The sequence below is a fragment of the Aethina tumida genome, chromosome 1, assembly GCF_024364675.1.
Source record: "Aethina tumida isolate Nest 87 chromosome 1, icAetTumi1.1, whole genome shotgun sequence".
Classification (NCBI taxonomy): Eukaryota; Metazoa; Arthropoda; class Insecta; order Coleoptera; family Nitidulidae; genus Aethina; species Aethina tumida.
In genome coordinates, this window is record NC_065435.1 from 71,517,575 (window position 1) to 71,537,374 (window position 19,800).

Here is a 19,800-nt window from a genome sequence, read left to right on the forward strand (position 1 = left end):
GAAAGGCCTTTTTAACTAATATGGTAAAGTTTAACTTTTAACCTTTGCTTCAAAAGTCACGATACCCACATCTTTTAGTTTTAATGTAATTTGTATTTTAAAAAGGTTTTTGAAGGATACACTACAGGTAAACCGACAGAATAGTATTAGATCGCGTATCATTGTACTTACATACGACTACCAGGTATACGTAAAGCATTCCGCCACCACAGAAAATATGTCTTTAAAGCTGTCAAGACCAAAATATTTTAATATACACTCGATAACTTCGAATTATTAAATAAAATAAATAACATACATAGAAAGTTATAAATGCGTTTTTATTATGTAATGTAATGTAAGCATGATTTAAGCTAGATATTACAAAAGATACTGCTAAAGCACATTATTTGTCAAAAATAACATATGGAAACCTATAAAATATATAATATAATTAATATTACCGTATTATTATTATTATTATGTATTATATTATGTAAAGTTTTATTTTATCAAAAAAAATCAATTATTTGTGTTTGGCGAAAGGATTTTTATTTTCAATATTTGTCACCTTTTAATTAATTTAATTCTATACAAACCAAAAACTAAATCGCAAATGAAAGCATTACACATATATTGTAAGAGTAAAGTTTTCCTTAGAAATAAACTGACATCTTGAAATCCATCTATTTCTTTGCTCCGTCTTGTAAGATACAAACTTAAATTTAACAAATGAAAATGAGGGTATTACAACTGAATTCAGTAATAGTAATGTAAATATAATACGAGTTTGCAAAGTTTCTCTTCTAAACTTCGATAAACGAACGATTCCATTGACACAAATGGCGCGATGAGAATTACGAATGGACCAGAACAAAAGTTATTAAATTAGAAAACGAATGAAAATTCTATTTTCACTGTGCAAATCGCGGGATTCGGCGAATAAAATCCAAGGTCCCATTTATAACAGCCTTATGAGTTAAATTTAATATAAATCGATTCATTCCGCAATCCCTCCAAGATACAATCTACACAAAAGCGGAAAATGAGGTTGGAGATACATTTCATCGCTGTAGAAATTCAATTTTGACAAAAACCGATATTTTTACGTCGCACTGCCACATTCGATTCCCAAACTTTAATGCCAGTTTTACCCGCAACAATCTTTTCAGCACGATTATCTTTGAAACATGGGTTATTTAAAACGCCGCAAGCTGTTTTTGTTTAATTTCAGAAACCGTTTTCATATTCAGTCTGTGTTCTAGGAAATGAAATAAAAACTACTTTTTACAACTTTATTAGCTTCATTTATAACAAGAACAGTTTGAGTAACAACAATAAAACCCCAGTAAATTTGGTAATAAACTCTTGGAAAAACAAACAAAACAACAGTCAGGACAAAACTGGGGAAGTTATTTGGTCTGAAATGAGTGAGAGACAGTCGGTATTAGAGATCGCGTGATTAAATGCTTCTTTGATGTGTTTTTCTAACACAGGGACCGCTTGATAGCGAAGATTTGCTATTACCCACGATTTGAGTCGTGGAACTAACCAACTAAGAGACGCCAACCCAGATGCATCCACGTCAATATCTCTGAAACAAAAATAATTTCATTATTTTTATTTGTCACATACTATTTTATAAATCTTAAGATTAAGGGTGTAAATGAATGATTGAAACAATTCGACTGGATACGCCCTCCTGGAATTCATCGTTCCTTTTCTTACTCCCTCGTTTGATAAGACGAACTGGTATTTAATTGCTCATAGTTAATAAATAGACCCATTAGAAATGTTTATTATCAAACTCCGACAATTGTTTATTAATTGACTGACTTAATTGTGCTCCTGGATTGATTGAGAACCGTTTCAATGTCAATAGCAGAAACACTAATAAATATCGTCTGGTCGATGTTGGCTGGAAACTTCGACTACACCATTGTAAATTACTCTAAACACTGACAAAATAGCGGATCAAATATTAATTGTGCTTAAGTAAACGGTCTTATTTAACTTCAGACGTTCGAATTGACTTTTGATACCGGTTGCAGGTCTGCAACTTGTGTTTTTACTCTTTTAGACGAAACGTAATTGTAATTCGATATTGAATTATTAACCAGGCGTATTGATTGGAAAATAATGAGTAGGTTTTACGACAGCACAGCAAAAACGTCGAAGGGGGTTTTTTATGAATTTTAATGAAAATTTCACAAATTTAGGAAGTTCATGAATAATCAACAGTTTTTTTTATTTTGATTTGCACTGAATGCAAAAGTTTATTTGTATGGAAATTTATTTTCAGTTGAATTAACACAATATGGTGCATTTAGTGCTTTCGAAATATGTGGGAGTTAAATGAATAATTAATAAAAAAAATTATAATCTGTTTAATAAAAGCGTTTCCAAGAGTGAGTGACAAGGAAGTTATAAATGTGAAATATTATAAATTAAATCGCTCTCGTCCTTTAATCTGTTCTGGATTATGGAGTTTCCTTGCTCAATTCAATCCACTCGGATTAAAAACTACTCCAAACTGGTATCACCCAGACTATAAGGAAACGGAGAAAAACTTCATAACCTAATTCGGGAGCCAACCTTGAATTTTCATCCAATTAACCCCAAACACACAATCAATTCTGATCTCATTACCGCAAAACAAATTGAACTAATCACCGTAAACCGAGCTTCCGGTAAACCGATCGGTGTAAATTAAAACAAGGAAAAAAACAGCAGGTAACCGAACAAGACACAGCCTAAATAAGCAACAGCCAATTTGTAAGTTTATACGGCTAAATTAAGTCACAGGAACACATCCGCGTTAATTAGTCTTGTCGAGGTGGGGGTTAGGGCCGCATCAACAAATTGGCACCTGATCCTGATGGATTATTGTAGGTTATTAAGTCACTAACTGCGTTACAGTATTGGATCGCACTTTAATGACTAGCTACTTTTGTTCGTGGACGTTACGTAAAACATTTTTAATTTCTAGCTAGGATTGTTCTTCACAAAAAAATAATTTAAAAGTTGGCACATATAAAATTCCATTTACTCAACACAGACCATGAATAAAACAAAATGAATTTACAATTGAAATTTATGATTGTCCTTCGAGAGCACCATCCATTACGAATACGCCTTTTTAATGAAACCTGAAACATAATTCATGTGTTTTTTTTTTTGAGTTTTATTCCGATGACACGGAAGTTCGAGAAGTTTCGCAAAAGTTGCGGAGTGCTGAATGGTCGTGCAATTGTTGCGAAAACAAAACACCGACATCCGAGAAACTTTCCCAAGAATCTGCGTCGCGTCTAATGTGGGGTTTTCATTTCTGGGAAGTGAACGTTAACTTTTGATTTGATCGTGGTAAATTGACCCACGCGCGGGTCAGTAAAATATATTTGTCGTAATAATCGAAATACATGCATACGTATATATATATATATATATATATATATATATAGGGAAGACACCGATGTGTAAAATTTAAAATTATGATAAACGTGTCAATTTTCCGCCTGCGTGCGTTTTCAATTTGTGAATTTTTTAAATTTATACGCATCGATCGCTTCCAGTTCTAGAGTACTATACAGAAGTGAAAATTCGTGTACCTTAAACCGCTACCGTAATACACTTAAAACAGACAAGTTACGGGGTTATTTTTAGACTCGTAAAAAATCTAGATCGGCGCTGAATAAAATATAGATACTTAAATGTTAATTTAGTGGATTCCGTCTAAACCTTGAAACTGTTGATAGAGAAAATTGGTCCGTGCTTAGAAGTTGTACATTTCCTTGAGCTCGTGCCAGAGTCATACGATGTTTTATGTTTTAATTAAGTTGGTTTGAATAAATGGAGTTTTCGTAGCCAAAGTCATTGACTCACAATTTTTTAATAGATTATCCTATTTAATTTTTTTCAACAATGATACCTTTTTTAAAATTAGTTAAAATAATTTTCATACTATTTTTCATCATATTTTTCCATGGTATTTTTAAAGGATAATTTCATGATTTTTATAGTTATTAACTATATACTGAACGATTCAAATTGATCATTAAATTAAGTCATACTTTATTTCATAATTTTTGTTTTTTATATAAAAAAATAAAATAATATAAAATTCTTTGGTAAAAGAAGCACAGTTTATTTAAATTAACATTAAGTATTTTCCTATTTTCATAATTCAAATATTCCCTTACGGATAATTTAATAAAATTTTCCTTTTAGATTTTCTACTTTTTGTAAATGAAATTATATGTATTTTCTTTTGGCTTTCTATTTAATATTTCTAAGTTAGCAACAATTTATGTGTAATGGAAATTTCAAATTAATTAATTTATAATGTTTCCATATTTTTTAATTTTTCTTCAACAGAATAATAATAATAATAATAATAATAATATCTTTTTTCTAAACGATAATATTTTTTTAGAACATTTTAAATTTTGATTTCTACTTCTACATTTAAAATATAGATAATTGTAAAACAAATATTTAATATTATATAAAATTTTCACAATTTTTTAGTTTATTTAAATGAATATTTTAATTATTTATGTTATGAGAAAAATGATATTTTGCTAAGCGGTGAAGTAATATATATATATATATATATATATATATATATATATATATATTTCATATTTTTTAATGAAAAAAACTTATTTTTATTTTTATTTAAAACATTTGTTTTGTAATACATTTTGATTAAAAAAAGCCTTACCAAAACTGTCAGAAACAAGAAGAAGAGATGGCTGAGAGTTTACGGTTAAATAAGTCAATCGTTTCCTGTATTATTTAAAAAAATAGAGAAACTAGCCATGTGGTAGCTACGAAGAAATTTGTATCAGTTAGAATAAAACTGGATAATTCGAATGTCAAAAAACAACCAAATCTTATCGTCACCTGAAATTAAATTTGTATCAGTTAGAATAAAACTGGATAATTCGAATGTCAAAAAAACAACTAAATCTTATCGTCATCTGAAATTGAAGCCAACGTAGAGGAAATGAGACTTGCTGAAATTAATTCAAGAACTGTGATTGGTTAATAGATCAAAATATAGATGTTTTGTCTTGCCCGTCCCAGTTTCCAGACATCAGCCTGGGGATTACGTTTATAACCAATCACAGCAATTCAAGAACCTTGAAGGAATATAGACTTGTCATATATTCGGTTGAATCCGTGCCATGGAGATGAGCCAAAATTATCAAACAAAAAAGATATTATACAAATTGTCATTAAAAATCCCTTTGAAAATTAAAGTTACTACTATCGAGTTTTGACTAAAAATTATTATTTTTACCTTCTAAAAATGTTCGGAAGTAGCAAGTAACACAACTTAGGAATTGTTAATAAGAGTTTATTGCATAAAAATTAAAAATTAAAAAAAAACAGCATAACAAAATAACAGTAAATCACCAAAAATCAGGGTGACAAAAAAACACAGTTGAATCATTTTAAAATTTGGTATTACCGTCTCTGGCTATATTGACATATGCCATTCTATGTGGGAGGCTCCTTGTAGGATTTCTAACGTAGTCTATATCCAATTTTTTTCTATTCTTCATTTAAATCGTTTCCCAGCTCATCAAGACTGTCTGGAAAGATATTAGGGGTTCTTATGCATCTCTCTCGGTGGTCCCAAACATGCTAGATTGGATTTATATCTGGACTATTTGCTGTCCAATCTAAAACTTGAATTCCAACCTCTCGCAGGTAGTCTACAGTTATTCTAGCGAAGTACAGGCGAGCGTTGTGGTGCATAAGAACAAAATTGTTGTATAACGAGGACGAACGGTACAACATTTTCTTCAAGAATCTCTCTTATATACCGGTCAATTGTCAGAGATTTACGACGAAACACTGTACTCGATATGCGCTTTAAAACACGCGATATCATAATAGAGCCACTTACACAATTTCGGGTTTGTCTAATGTTGCACTGAGCAAATTTTTCACCTTCGCGTCTGTACAATGGAATGCGTTTACCGGATCCGAAAAGTGAAAATCTGGATTCGGTGCAGTAACAGTTATTCTGGGTCTGATTCCAAATTCTCTTAATCTATTCCTGACGGAATTAACAGATATACGAATCCTGGACAGTCAATGTTTGTAAACGTAAATAACGATCATCTACAGGCATAATACACTTTGGGCGACCGGAAACTGGCCTTCTAGTGTCCTTTCCTGTTTCTCTAAATTGTGTTATATCCCTTGAAACACTGGATTGGTTGATTCCCATCAAATCTGTCAAATATTGCTGCAATCTGCCATCTTCAATTAGGGCCATGATTTGGGCTGCTTGTTTAGATGTTATATTGCTTATCATTTCTTTAAGGTGCCGTTGTATACTTAAATTAGCAAATAAATCAAATGTACTGTACACAAACAATTTTAAAATAAAAATAAAATTTTGCACAGTATTTCTGTTGTGTTTTTTGTTGTTTTTTTTATTTTCTTTATACACCAGAATTTAAAATTGTTTAAATCTAAATTAAATCAGTCACAAATATAAAAATATATATATTTTAAAAATTATGCGATACTTTTTATGGTGAGAGTATATTTATGTTCAGTTCAATTCAGAAACATATATGTAACATTTTATAGAATAAGAAAATATTATTATTATAAAATAATATTATTATTTATTAATAATAAATATAATATTATTTTAACAGTTCACATTAAATAAAAGATTTATGGTTAAAATATACTGGATATATCTTATTCATTTACAATTATAAAATATATTTAAATTTTTTTATGAGTAATCTCAACATTTGTAAATGGGAAAAATTTTAAAAACAAACCAAGATTAAAATTGTTTAACGTCTTCATTCATTTTTTGTATATAATACTTCAAAATCTATTTTTATTCGAGTTTTGGTCCGTTTTAATCAAATACAAAACGTAGTAAAATCAAAATTTCCTGGACATAACGACGATAAAAACGTTGAGTTCGATAAACAAGTCGGAAAACTCATCTACTCACTTGACTGAGACCACTTGGACGGTTTCCAGCTTCGTGCTACACACTTCCCCGTCCTTCATCATCACGAGTTTCAGGAATATCCTGTTCTTGTACACACTGGTACGGATGCTGCCACTGATCTTATTACCCTCGAAGTTGCTGTAGTATTTTTCATAACCGTGCTGAAACCAATATCATTTTTAATGTGCGCGCAAGTGTCACACGATCGCATAAAACAGGAAACAAATTAAACTCCAGGACAACTGTTTAAATTGTGTTCAGAACGGCTTTATTGTCAATTACAAGTGCGAAGTTACGTGTTAACGTTAACGTTAATGCCAGACGGACAAAAAATATTTCTCAAGCATTGAAAATCATATTCTTCCTTGTATCCTTCTTGTATCAAGGGATTTATGTCGGAACGTCAGCGTTTCAGGGAACAATGGCTCGAGATAAACCCAATTTCCATCTGGATGTTTATTTAATACAACACAAAAGACCTTAAACTCGTCGTGCCGTAATGAACGCTGTAACTGATATGCCGTATCAACGATCACCGTTTACAATTAACTGATTTGTTTATGGCTGTTGAACGTGTTGTTATTGTGGTAAATGGAAAATAAATACGCGTGTAAGACGAACTAATCGGTCGCTAAATTAATTCTGAATGCGGGATCGCGATTTCAATTTGCGTTAATCAAAATGAACTATTTTACAAGAGGAAATTCGAGTCTCAAGTTTCATGTAATTGATTATAATTACCACGTAATAGATTCAGTTAAAAGCTGCTTGATAAATAGTTGGTATCTATAATTTTTCTTACTTACATATGGACATAAGAAGTTATTAGTGTAATTAATAAAACAATAGTGTACCTTAAAATCCCTGAGAACAATACTACCATACACCGTCAGCTTAGCCTTATCCTCGTAGAGACTGAGTCCTTGGATCCTGGTCAACGTGGACAGATCCTGCATGTATCCCTCGTCCGTTCTGAGCCACCCTTGCTCGACGCCCGAAGGCTTGCCCCTATAAACGACGTCGAAGGGCGGCGTCTTCACCGATCGCCGGTCCTTCGCGACCAAATAGTCCTTGGCCTTGCACAAAAGGGAATCGAGCAAACGGTTCGCGCGGGTCGAGTGCTCCCGGGCAATGTCTCTGTAAAAAGGGCAATGGAAGGGTGGAGTTTTTTCAAAAGAAAGTACACAAAGGTTTGAGGGTTGTGGAAAAACTAGCGCGGCGATATAAAAGAAGAATGATTACTTATGCTCGGTTGTTTTAAAATGACACTCAAATCCATACTAATGGTGTTACAGAATCAATCCGTCGAATCTGGAACAAAAAAAACTCCACCGAATAGCTCGGAGCTCATGAAATTTTAAATTCAACAAGTGTTCGTACTTAGAGCGCGGAGAAACCGTTCCGTTTTACGGCGGTACAGTTTAAAATTTCTTAACGGGCGCCCGGTCCATTTCGGAGGCGTCAATTATCATTTACACGGCAAGGGCATTATTGATGCTTATAACACCTGGAGCAAAAACTTGCGCCCTATTTATTGGTTGGTAATTTGATTTAGTTCGAAGAATTTGTACGGCCTTAAGTGCTTATCTCAATCAGCTTAATTATTGATTAGTAAAATTGAATTATTTGGATGTAATTAAATGTTTTTTAAATTAATTCAAAAATGCATTTTTTATATTAAAAAATTTAATTTATTTCCTGTATCATTCAAATCAGGTTTATTATGACACATCTTAACCTATTATATGCGTATTGGGGGGATATTTTCATCTTTAAAGTATCACGGTTTATTTTATTTCTTTATTATTATATTAATTTCTTATTCTACTACCTCTTTCCAACAGTTGAATGTGATATACATTCAAATTTATTATTATTATTATATGGGATATGGCAGTGTTTTGAAAAAACCCTACCTAAAAATTTTGTTACTATTTGTTCAATAAATAAAACGTAGTAATGTAAAGTGCGTACTAGATCTATTTATTACTAATGAATATACTAATGAATATTTTAATACTAATTTCTGGACATTTCAAACAAACTTAAAATATGAGGTAATTGAATATTGAAATTTCTGAGTTCAATTTGTTTTAGAGATTGATTATTTTAAGATAAACGGTTTTGGATATTTGATATCCGTGTTAGTGATGTTTTAAATAGAAATGGAGAAATAGAAATAGAGATGAACTAGCCTCGGAGTTACATTTGCTTTCTGACATTGTAATTGCCTTATGACAATTGAATCTGGGCATTACAAATGTTTTCTGACATTTGAGCCTGAACATTGTAACAGTTTTCTAATTATGTTCAGGTAACATAGTATGCTGATATCTATTATTTATTCTCTTCTCTTCAAGATTATGATAGACCACTGTACTGGGCTGACAGCGTGTCAGTCTGACCACGTTAGCGTTATGGTTACATGATACAAACACCAAGGGGATTATGTTAAACTAAAATTTCAAAATTACATAATTATTATAATTAATATTGCAAAAATGTTGTATGTATGTAGTGTTTCTTTTTTTGAATAATTGAAGGAAATAAAAATTTTTCCAGTGGAGCATTTTTAAAATTATAATTATTATTAACTTTATTATTTTTTAATTTATCTATTTAATTCTTTGGTTGGTCTCATAGTTTATACACTTAATATATTTATTTTTACTTCTTTCTTGATATAAACGAAATTGAATTTATCAACTTTTAGTTGTGCAAATGTAATTGAAATTTTAATACAAATACAACCTGCAATACGAAATCGATTTTTGTTTACTTTAAATTTAGTAAATATTAATTCAACTAGTTTTACGAACTTTTTTATAATTTTTGATTTATAGATTTCCAATAAGTTTATTTTATTAAAGTAGTTATATAATTTATTATACATACATTTTTCGTCAAGGTTAATCATACAATTTAATAACCTACCAGATTTATTATCGCATTTATTGTTGTTAAAATATACATTTACTATATAAATTATTTTACTTTTAAATTTAGATTTATTATGACTTCTGCGATTCATTTTCAAGTTTATTAAACTCACAGCATGTGTTTTACTTCATCCATCATAATACCATTTACTTAATTAAACTATTAATCACAAACAAAATACACACACAATTTAGGCAATAGCAAAAACATTTCATATTTAGCAGTTTATTTGTCAACACTTTTATTATTCCATTACTCCAGGAAACTCTGTTTAAAATAATGTACGACGTCAAACGTGAAAGATAAATAGTTCCAGAACGTATAACTCAAGACATCAGTATAAAATTCCGGGCACGTTTTATCATTTACATATTTTCATTCCTAGGAAATAATTTAAAAACTCCTTTCAATTTTATTTATTTTTTTATTGTTACATTATTTTTTCAGTACTATCCACATCGTGTCGCAGATGAATTAGGTGAGTAAAACCGGAATAAAAACAAACCGATTTCGATTTAACAAACAAAACTCCCAACGTGACACAAAACGAGTATTTCCAATTTAAAGTGCCAACGCTTTTGTCATCGGTAACGATCTCTGACAGTTTTTATACGTGGAAACTTCTCATTTGCGTTTCACCGTACAAAATATCCCGGAGATTGCAAATTGGCTGCCGGATTAAAATGCACGCTTATGGTAAGCGTTTGTTACGATTTTTTAGTTATATGGTAATTCTACATTTTGAATTTGTCCGACTGACAAACATTTAAATAAATTAATTCTAGAATTCATAATTTTAATAAAATAAATTTTTCATAAAATTAGAAAACAGCATAGAAAACTTTATAAAGTGAACTAGTTTCTACAATAAAAGTTCTGTTACTAAACCCTAATTTTGTGGTATATTCACATCCTCTAAAAAGTATATCCAACCCAGTTTTCCACTTTGTATATAAATATCAGTTAACTAAAGAAACTTTTTGCCTCCGACTGCACATACATTTATCTTAAATAAACCCACAACCGTTCTTTTATCTTGTCGGTTTTCCGGATTGTGTGTATAAAAAAATTCCCTTGTAACATTAATAAAATGCAGTTTAATCGTATCAATTGATTTAATGTTCAATATGGATTTCATTAAATCAGACGATGGAAAATATGCGAGTTTCCGACTTTCACGTGTCCTTTTGTTTTGAATAACTATAATATAACGCGTTTCACGTTTATTATGACGTGGAAATTGAAACAATGCATTACATGGAAAATGTGGATGTTAATTTCATTGAAATGTAAATTTATTTCGTATGTGCAATTTTAATGCAAAAAATTGACGTCTATTGGAAATAATAAGTGTTACCACACACACGTTGTGTGTGCACGAGACAAATATTAAATAATAAATTTTTGTTTGCCATCGAGGAAACTGTTAGAAGGCCCAAGGAATGATTGATTGCCTGCTTTACATATTCATGTGTTTTAGCGGAATAAAATGGATAGAAAGAAGTAGAAGGATATAAAAAAACAAGGCGGCATTATGTCTTTTACTTGGACAAATTAGTTTTGTACGTTTTGAAAGTAAATCGAGTGATGAGTTTCATAGTCATATAGTAAATCCTTCAAACCGTCACTCATTCATAAAAGTGTTATAATGAAATTATTTCTTTTATGACGTATGAATGAACTAATCACGATTAATACGTTCCTTCATTATTAAATAATTCGCAACGACTTCCTGATTGCAGCGATAAAGTTGAGTGGCTCATTAATAAATCCCATTCATTAATATTTGACATCCGGAATCAATATTTATCGAATAATAATATTCCATTAACTCACGCGTCCTCAATATTAAATTTAACGAACCCTCTTTGTTACCATTTTTAAACTAATTACTGCCTATAAATAGGCCGCAACTTTATTGACGAGTTCAGCCATTAACTCACAACATTATCATTTTATGTCAGGGAAGGAAACTGTCTTAAATAAATATACAAAATTCAAGCAATTTTGGGGAGGTTTTTATGACTTTAACCTAAAATTTTTTTACGAGGATATAATATTTATTGAATCACAAGTTATATGATTATTATTATTACCTACCTTAATTCTTCATCTTTGTCCACTAACAATTCAGTAAGCGAAAACTCCACAACAGTTTCGCCGAGCTGTCTATGAAGAAGATTTGTGAGTATATCGGTTATCTGGTCCCAGATTGAGTCTCCCAAAGTCTGTTCTATAAAAGTATCAAAATCCATAATAAAACACTAAACTTGAATTTGTGAGTTAGAACAACCCCCAAGCTGATAATATCGAACTGCACCTGAATGGTAATGATTTCTTGTCTAGACAGACACACTTTAAGTTGATCATCCAATATGGCGCGCCATAAAGCAGGGATTCAATAACAGTGGCACATTGAAGACATAAAACCGATTAAAAAGGAATGTGGATAATGTGAATCGTCTCGACGAACTATTTAGACCAATTTCCGCGTTTCAAATTTGAAGGAAATCGCTTAGTTTAATTTGAATTTCAGGATGCCAAATAGTTTCTGAATTGTTTGAAAGTTGCCAGCGAGGATTTATTGATAGCAGGAATGGCGAATGTGTATATCCAATATACTGAATTAAAGCACCAATCGGAAAGAAACAAACACAATATGGTGAAAAGTGTTCATCTGAACTTAGTTATTTGAATACAAAATACAAACTCCCCAAGAGAATAATATTTAGGCAAAAACTCACCTCCATTTGACTTGGTAATTTTATTTTCAATTTCGATGTCGTCGCCAAAATAGCTCACCTAAGAAAATACACAATTGCAAAGTTAATTCCGCATCCCAATTCGCCTGTTTGTTTAAAGAAAATTAAATGGAAACTGGGTACGTTTCCTATATTATGCTTGGGCACAGAAATGTATATTAATGCAAACAGAACTTGTTGTGTAGCTGTATGAGAGTTTTATAAAATTCATTGATCTGTGATTTTCTAGTCTGAATTTAAATTAAATATGGATATTTCACGTCCCCCGTGACAAATAAATAAATTACATGTTTTTTAATGCATTTAAAATGAAACTTGTTACCGCTGTTTCCGTTTCAGTTGGAGTGTAAGTTAAATCGTAATTAGTTGGCACTAACGAATCTTCTTCTATCAAAAGTCCCACTTTTCCTTGTGCCGTCACGTTTTTAAACGTAACCCTGAAACAAAATTAAATTGTACAATTTGTTGAACAAGATCCAGGATTTGCATTTAAAATATCCAAAATAAAATCGCGTTAAGAAGTTAGGAAACGGTGGCAGAACATAACTAAATTATACCAATCCAATCATGTCCGGAAGCTCTAGCCGCAAGTGAAACCAATTCTCCATCAAATAAAAGAACAAAACTGACGTACAAACAAAACTTCATCGTCTCATCTCGGGAGAATAAGTTCCGGATAAAATTGTTGTCGTCGCTTCTAATAAGTGTGCAAACAGGTTCCGGATACCGGAGGATAAAAATTTATGAAGACCCGTATTTTTTTCGTACGGGCGTCTCATTACTTATTCGGGGTTTGTGAATGGAGGTGGTTTAATAAATTTCCCATGTAACATATGCCGCACTCAAAGCGGAAAACGGAATTTGTTAACGTAGTAGCGTCATTTAATACACGGCCTCATCACGAATTTACATCAACTAATGTTAGTTGTCGGATTTGATACAAACTAACATCCTACATAATGTACATTTGAATGTTTCATTTAATGTGATTCATTCCGGTGCGTATGGAAAAACTCATCTCGGCTCTACCTTGGTAATTTTTTTCCCCCGTTTCCCATTGCGCCAAGTTCGCATTTTATGCCGCTACGTGTGACAGTTATTGTGTGGAATTTGGAGTCGGTCCAGTAAATTCACGCGAATTACGGCGGACTGTGTTTACACAAAATTTTTATACATTGTGTTCTTTGAAATGATCTTGAAGTTCTTTTTTGCGATGAACTTTTATACACTCGAATTTCTAGATGTTTGCTTTGAAACATTAAGTTTTTTGGAAACAGGAATCTCCAATCCATTTCGTTGCTGTTAAACTCTTAAAATCTTTTCGGATTGTTTAGTGCCGTACGAACCTTTCACATACAGCGGGGTCTTTTTAAGATGAAATCATACTTGAACTCTTTTATACTAATATATACTACAATAAATTAACGCACCACATCAATAATAATTTCTTATTATTATTGATATTTTCTGAAAAATAAATTATAATTGTCATAAACTAATCTTATTTTCTAAAAAAATATTGTTTTTTCTAAAAAAATTAGAAATTAACAATATTTGATGTTCATAAAAAAATAAAAATTTGAATTTAATAAGGGGTACTTCCACCTCTATATTCAAAATCTGGATTCGAATTTTATTTTTGTTCAAATTCTCACAAATTTCGAGTAGAAGATACTCCACATCCTCTAAGTTATTCGGACAGTTAGGATGGTCCCTTAAATGTTTCCTAAGAAAGTCCTAGATATATTCCATTGGATTAAGGTCTTGACTGCGAGCTGGCCAGTCCATAGCATTAATTCCAACGTCAGCAATATAATTTCGGACAACATGGATTATATATGTTCGTGTATTATCCTGCATTAGTAAAAAATTTGGACCTATAAAAGGAGCATATGGGATGACATGTTTTTCTAGAATGTCCAAAATGTAACGTTCACCATTAAGGTTCCTCTTACTTATCATCAGCAAGTCCGTTCGTACTGTTAAAGAAATGCCTCTCTCCACCATAATTGAGTCCCCACCAAATAAAGTGGTATTTACGAAGTTACATTGAGCATATCTTTTATTTGGCAGTCGAAATACACAAACGCGCCTATAGCATGTGTTCATGATTCATCTGTAAACAGAACTCGTTACCAAGACGCTTCTATCCAATTGACGTTCTCTCTAGTAAAATTTAGCCAGGCTCTCAGGGTTGCAAATTATCTTCCCTAAGTCGTTGTCGAATAGTTTCAATACTTATTCAAACCCCTTCTACGTTTTCTAACTGAGACTTGTAATCACAAGCTGATGTTTCGAAGATAAAAACGATCTTGAATAGGAGTTGTAGGACGATTTCTATCCTGACCTGGTCTCGTACTATAGTCATTAGTCTGCATGTACTGATGTAACATACGGGAAATGGTTTATGGGATACACCAAGCCTTTCAGCTATTCTGCGATAACTCCAACCTTCTTTCACTAAAGCAACCGCTTGAGCACACTCATCATGAGTTAAATTTCTAGATTGCCGTTGCATATTGACAATTAGCGAAAATTTAAAATAAAATGGAGATGATAAATGAGTTCTAAAGAAACAGCGCTCTGTGACTATGTTTAAGCTGTTGTACTAATTTACCAGAATCGATATATTTCAAATAACAAAAAGACTAAACATCTTGTAAAAGCGTTTACTCTTTTTAAAAGTCATATACGAGGATTTTTCAAAGTTAATACAAATAATGTACTATTTACTTAATTAGAAAAAAATGATTTACAAAATTATAGGAGGTGGGTTAATTTCTTGGAACAGTGTATATTATTTGTTCTAGAAAACTTTGGGTTTCATTGTTTTTTGTATAATTAATGTTTGTCGACGTTTTGATGATGACAGATTAACTACTGACAGTTAATTTATAACAGCAAAAAACAAACCTAAGCCTTGAATAATGATCTCAACAGGAAGACTGGCATACATTAATTATTGAAAAACGCGACAAAACCCAAAACTTTAAAGTAACAAATAATAATGATCGCGAAAATTTAAACTCTCTAACATTTATTAATACTGTTTCTTTTTATTTCTCTAATGTTTTATTTCATTATATGTAGGATGTTCGAATATGCGTGCACCACATTGTATCAGAAAAGTGCTTATTGTTTCTGATATAAAAAATAGATATACAAACCTCAATATCAGAAGAAACAGAGGCTGTTAAAGTTGACCAATAATAAAATGGGCAATAGTAATATTCAATATATTGGTAATAAACTTTAAAGCCTCTAGTTCTTTTGCTATATATTTTTAATAATATTACTTTTATATCAAGAGTCTGTTTCTTCAATGTGGTGTATGCACTTTCGAAATTCTGTATATCCACTACATTGTTTAAAAATTGAACTGTCCGTGAGAGACAGAAACAACTCAAAAAATGGTCAATAATCCAAGAAAATTATTACCTGTATCATCATGGACAGGTCTACTATAATATTTTTAGTAGCCAAAAAAAGAGAAAGCGTCTATCAGAATTCGTGTATACAGAATTTCACAAAAAATATTATTTATTAATAAGTCTGTGACAAAATTATTCACATTTTCTAATGAATTTATACCTTTTCAAAATGTGGAATAAAATGTAAAAATATCTCAGAAAATCATATACTGATACATTCTTACAATTAATTTAATTCTTAATGTCATTATATCACACAACGTTAATTTTGTCTGTTGCTATGATCACTATCATAACTCATTTATAATTTTTCATAGATATTTTAACAAAGCTCATAACTGCTTATAATACATTAATTAAAATTTAATATTCTCAGACATTTTACTTTAATCTATAAAAGTTGGTTTAGTTGGTCAGAAAATATAATTTATTCAGGGAAAATGACAAACTTATTAATGTCCAACATTTGATATGTGTATATACAATTTTCTCGTATTTTCAACGTTGCTAAATTCTTTTTTATGAACAGTGCTCTAATCGGTTTTACTCAATTTTTAATTGTAAAAAATGGTATAGCAGAATGTCGGTCGTATATTTTTTTATAATATAAAATATTGCCTATCATTAAAATCGAGTTATAAATAAAAAAGTATGCAACTGAGTTTCCGTCTTGTATGGACCCCGCTGTATTTTCAATTTAAAGGTGATTTTAAATTTTGTTCACATTATTAAAAACACTTACGCAATTTTTCCGATATTGGAGACGGGAAGCAGAGTTTGTAGAACGGAATTGTTGGCCTCGAAGTCACCTTCGACCCTCAGATCACCCAGTTTGAAGCCGACATCCAGACACAACATGGCCAGATTGGCTGACATGTAATTTATCCGGAAGTCGGGCACCCATGGAAACTTCAGGTTGCGGAGTTCACTACAACAGGATATACGTGTTTGAATAATTTAATTGGCTTAAGTTGATTGCCTTTGTCTCAAAGACTGGACGGTTTCATGTTAGTAATTGATTTATGACTCATAAAAGTTGAGCTTTGAACAATAAAAGGATTATTGTCGTTATTTTAAGGAACCATACGGTGCGTTAAAAATTAAAAGAGTAAACTCTAATTACATCGTTAATATATTTATAATAATGGTTTCTTATTATAATATATAATTATATCTGCTGTTTTAAGCCGGTAATAAACTAGATAAGATCTCAAATTTATCTTAATGGCACTCTATAAATACATTAAACTGTTCGTTTAATAAATATTTAAAAATAAGAAAATTTCTTCACATGACGTACATTAATAAATTGGCACAACCATTAAAAAACCGTGACATGCATTAATATTTATAAAAAACTGAAACATCACATGTGCACTTACATTTTTGTATCGTTCAAAGTTATGACTGTGTTATCGACTTTGTGAACAAACGACTTTTTCCTTTGGTGACTTCTGATAGCTGCATTGTTGAATGCCTATAAAAATAAAACATACGGTATAATAGTTTGTTGTATGCATGCATAATCTACTTAACCTAAAACTTACTCGGTTCAAATTCTCTTCGAAATTTGGTGTAATATCCCTGAGTAACGTTTTAAAATCACTTGACAGTTCGGCTGTAAACATTTTTTTTAAATTAGTCTTTCGAATACACTACATTTACAACTGTACAGACACGCGACATGTCCACGTAAATGTGTAAATAAACATAAAATAGATTAGATAATGTGGAACTATTTTAATAATTCCAGCATACACGAATAAGTACTGGTTAAATATGTACAATTTGGATAAATATCTGTTTATTCAGTTTGGATAAAATGTCGAATTGAAATTTGATAAAATTACTTACTGGATCAATTGTTGACAACCTGTTGCTTCTTTCCATGCATTTTAAATTGGAAATTTTGATAAGATACTTTTATCACAAGTTGTTGTAATGTTTACTTGAATATTTGTGTGTGTTTACAAAAGTTTATTATTTTTATCAGTACTATTGCAAAGTTACGGTATACTCAAGTGTAGAAAAATAATAAATTTTACCTTCATCTTTGCAAAAACAAAGTATTAACACTAGAAAATACACAGTCTTCATTTTTACGACATAAATAAAGTGTGCAGATTTAATCACTAAAGGTTATCGTTAGTCAATAAATTTATTTACTTAAACAATTTTTTCTCTTTAATAAAATTCTATTGAGTCGTTTAAAATACGGAATTAACCGCCTTAATTACAAGTCGTGTCCTTGTTCGTCGTTCCAAAGCAATTTCGGTATCAAAGCAAATTTCCGTCAGGACTTTAATGAAACTATAATAAAATAAGCGACGGGCGAAAAAATGGTAATTTTGTACTTTGGTTTTGCGTCCACGAAGTCATTACTTTTATATTACCTGACGACTTATCTCAAATGTTTTCATCCAGAAACTATTTTTAACAGCTGTTTTTTCCTTTTAAAGTTGACGGAAGTCTTATAAAATAGCGACCACTTTTGCGTTGGATTATACATTTTGATGGCAATAAGTTTTACCTTCGTTGCATCCAGTAACTTTTATCCTTGATTCAATTTCGTTCGCCAACTCCTGTTTTTACGTGAAAACGGAAACAGATATAGTTTTTATCCGGGAACTTTACGGACGTTCTAAAGGTAATTGAACCTGGAAAATTTCATGTAACTTCATTTAATGCCCGAGTTTGTTACGATGCTTATTTTTCTGTTTGTTTCTTATACTCCATGTTTTCTTAAATTGTTAAATGCCGTTTAAGAAACCTTATTGAACTTATGTGGTTTAAATTGTTTGTGTGAGTATTTTCTTTTTTTAAGATTTTATATCCGATGTTCAGATCATTCCGATTCTCTGTAATTACAAAAATAAACGAAATGAAAAAGTCTCAAACAAATATTACTTTATTCTACAATTCGTTTGCCATTAGGAAAAATGTAACAATATCAAAAACACAAGATAAATTTACTTTTATTAAAGCCTGTTTTCCATTATCCGAAATAGTAGTCAAAATTATTCAAAGCAAAATAATTAGGCATTACAATTTTAATTCCCTTTGATTAACTTGGGCAATGTTTAATTCATTATACAAAAACATCGATACTCTTTATTAAAACGTATTTAATGGACTTTAATGGCCATTTTATTATTAATTAAGAAATGTTTAGTTACACTATTTATTTTCCAGATGTTTTGCAAGGTGCTCTTAATAGACCTGAATAAATATTAAATCGGATGTAATTAATAAAACGTAATTAAACTCACCCCCGGCAAATATTTCCTTTGTAACTGCTTATTGGTAATTAACGAAGATTAAGGTAATAACAAAATTACAAAACAAATTTGCTTTGACCGTGCAAGAAATTTTCATTTAATTTAATCAGAGCAATGATTCAAAAGAGCATAATACTCCCGGTTTTTTTTTTCAACAGTTTACTCACAATTAACACGGATCGTATTATCGTAATTAAATCAGTCGTGTTTCACGTAGGTCACAATAAAATTTGCATCAGCTTCACGTAAAAAATAATCCTTCTTTTACACATTTCGCGAAAAATAGAACGGCAAGAACGAGCGTAAAAAAAAGGATCCTAAAAGCTGGAGTTATAAAATTTATTAGCAATAAACCACCGACTATTCTCATGACTTAATAAGCTTTTTTAGTGCGGCGTTACCTTTTAGCAATA

The 19,800-nt window shown here is 31.0% G+C and overlaps 2 protein-coding genes across 8 annotated transcripts in view; one reads left to right on the forward strand and one right to left on the reverse strand.

Moving 5' to 3' along the window:
• Window positions 1-19,800, forward strand: part of LOC109606196 (uncharacterized) — a 69,671-nt gene that overhangs the window by 20,744 nt on the left and 29,127 nt on the right. The window contains exon 2 of one of the 2 annotated variants that reach the window (XM_049961609.1): window positions 10,364-10,394. The exons of the other annotated variant lie outside the window; for it this stretch is intronic. The gene's annotated coding sequence lies outside the window, so the exon portion shown is untranslated. The remainder of the gene's footprint in view (window positions 1-10,363; window positions 10,395-19,800) is intronic. 2 annotated transcript variants of the gene reach the window in all.
• LOC109604798 (uncharacterized) overlaps window positions 1,261-19,800 on the reverse strand; it is a 48,086-nt gene continuing 29,546 nt past the window's right edge. The window contains exons 1-10 of one of the 6 annotated variants that reach the window (XM_049961611.1): window positions 18,155-18,206; window positions 17,657-17,727; window positions 17,492-17,586; window positions 16,852-17,037; window positions 13,001-13,115; window positions 12,661-12,718; window positions 12,017-12,149; window positions 7,831-8,113; window positions 6,977-7,137; window positions 1,261-1,573 (exon numbers count right to left, since the gene is read on the reverse strand). In XM_049961611.1, coding sequence (XP_049817568.1) covers window positions 1,372-1,573; window positions 6,977-7,137; window positions 7,831-8,113; window positions 12,017-12,149; window positions 12,661-12,718; window positions 13,001-13,115; window positions 16,852-17,037; window positions 17,492-17,586; window positions 17,657-17,727; window positions 18,155-18,206 — 1,356 coding nt within the window. In that variant the 3' untranslated portion in view covers window positions 1,261-1,371. Of the gene's footprint in view, window positions 1,574-6,976; window positions 7,138-7,830; window positions 8,114-12,016; window positions 12,150-12,660; window positions 12,719-13,000; window positions 13,116-16,851; window positions 17,038-17,491; window positions 17,587-17,645; window positions 17,794-17,963; window positions 18,111-18,154; window positions 18,207-19,800 lie in introns of those variants that run through there. The other 5 variants (XM_020021332.2, XM_049961615.1, XM_049961613.1 and 2 more) reach the window with 5 other exon arrangements.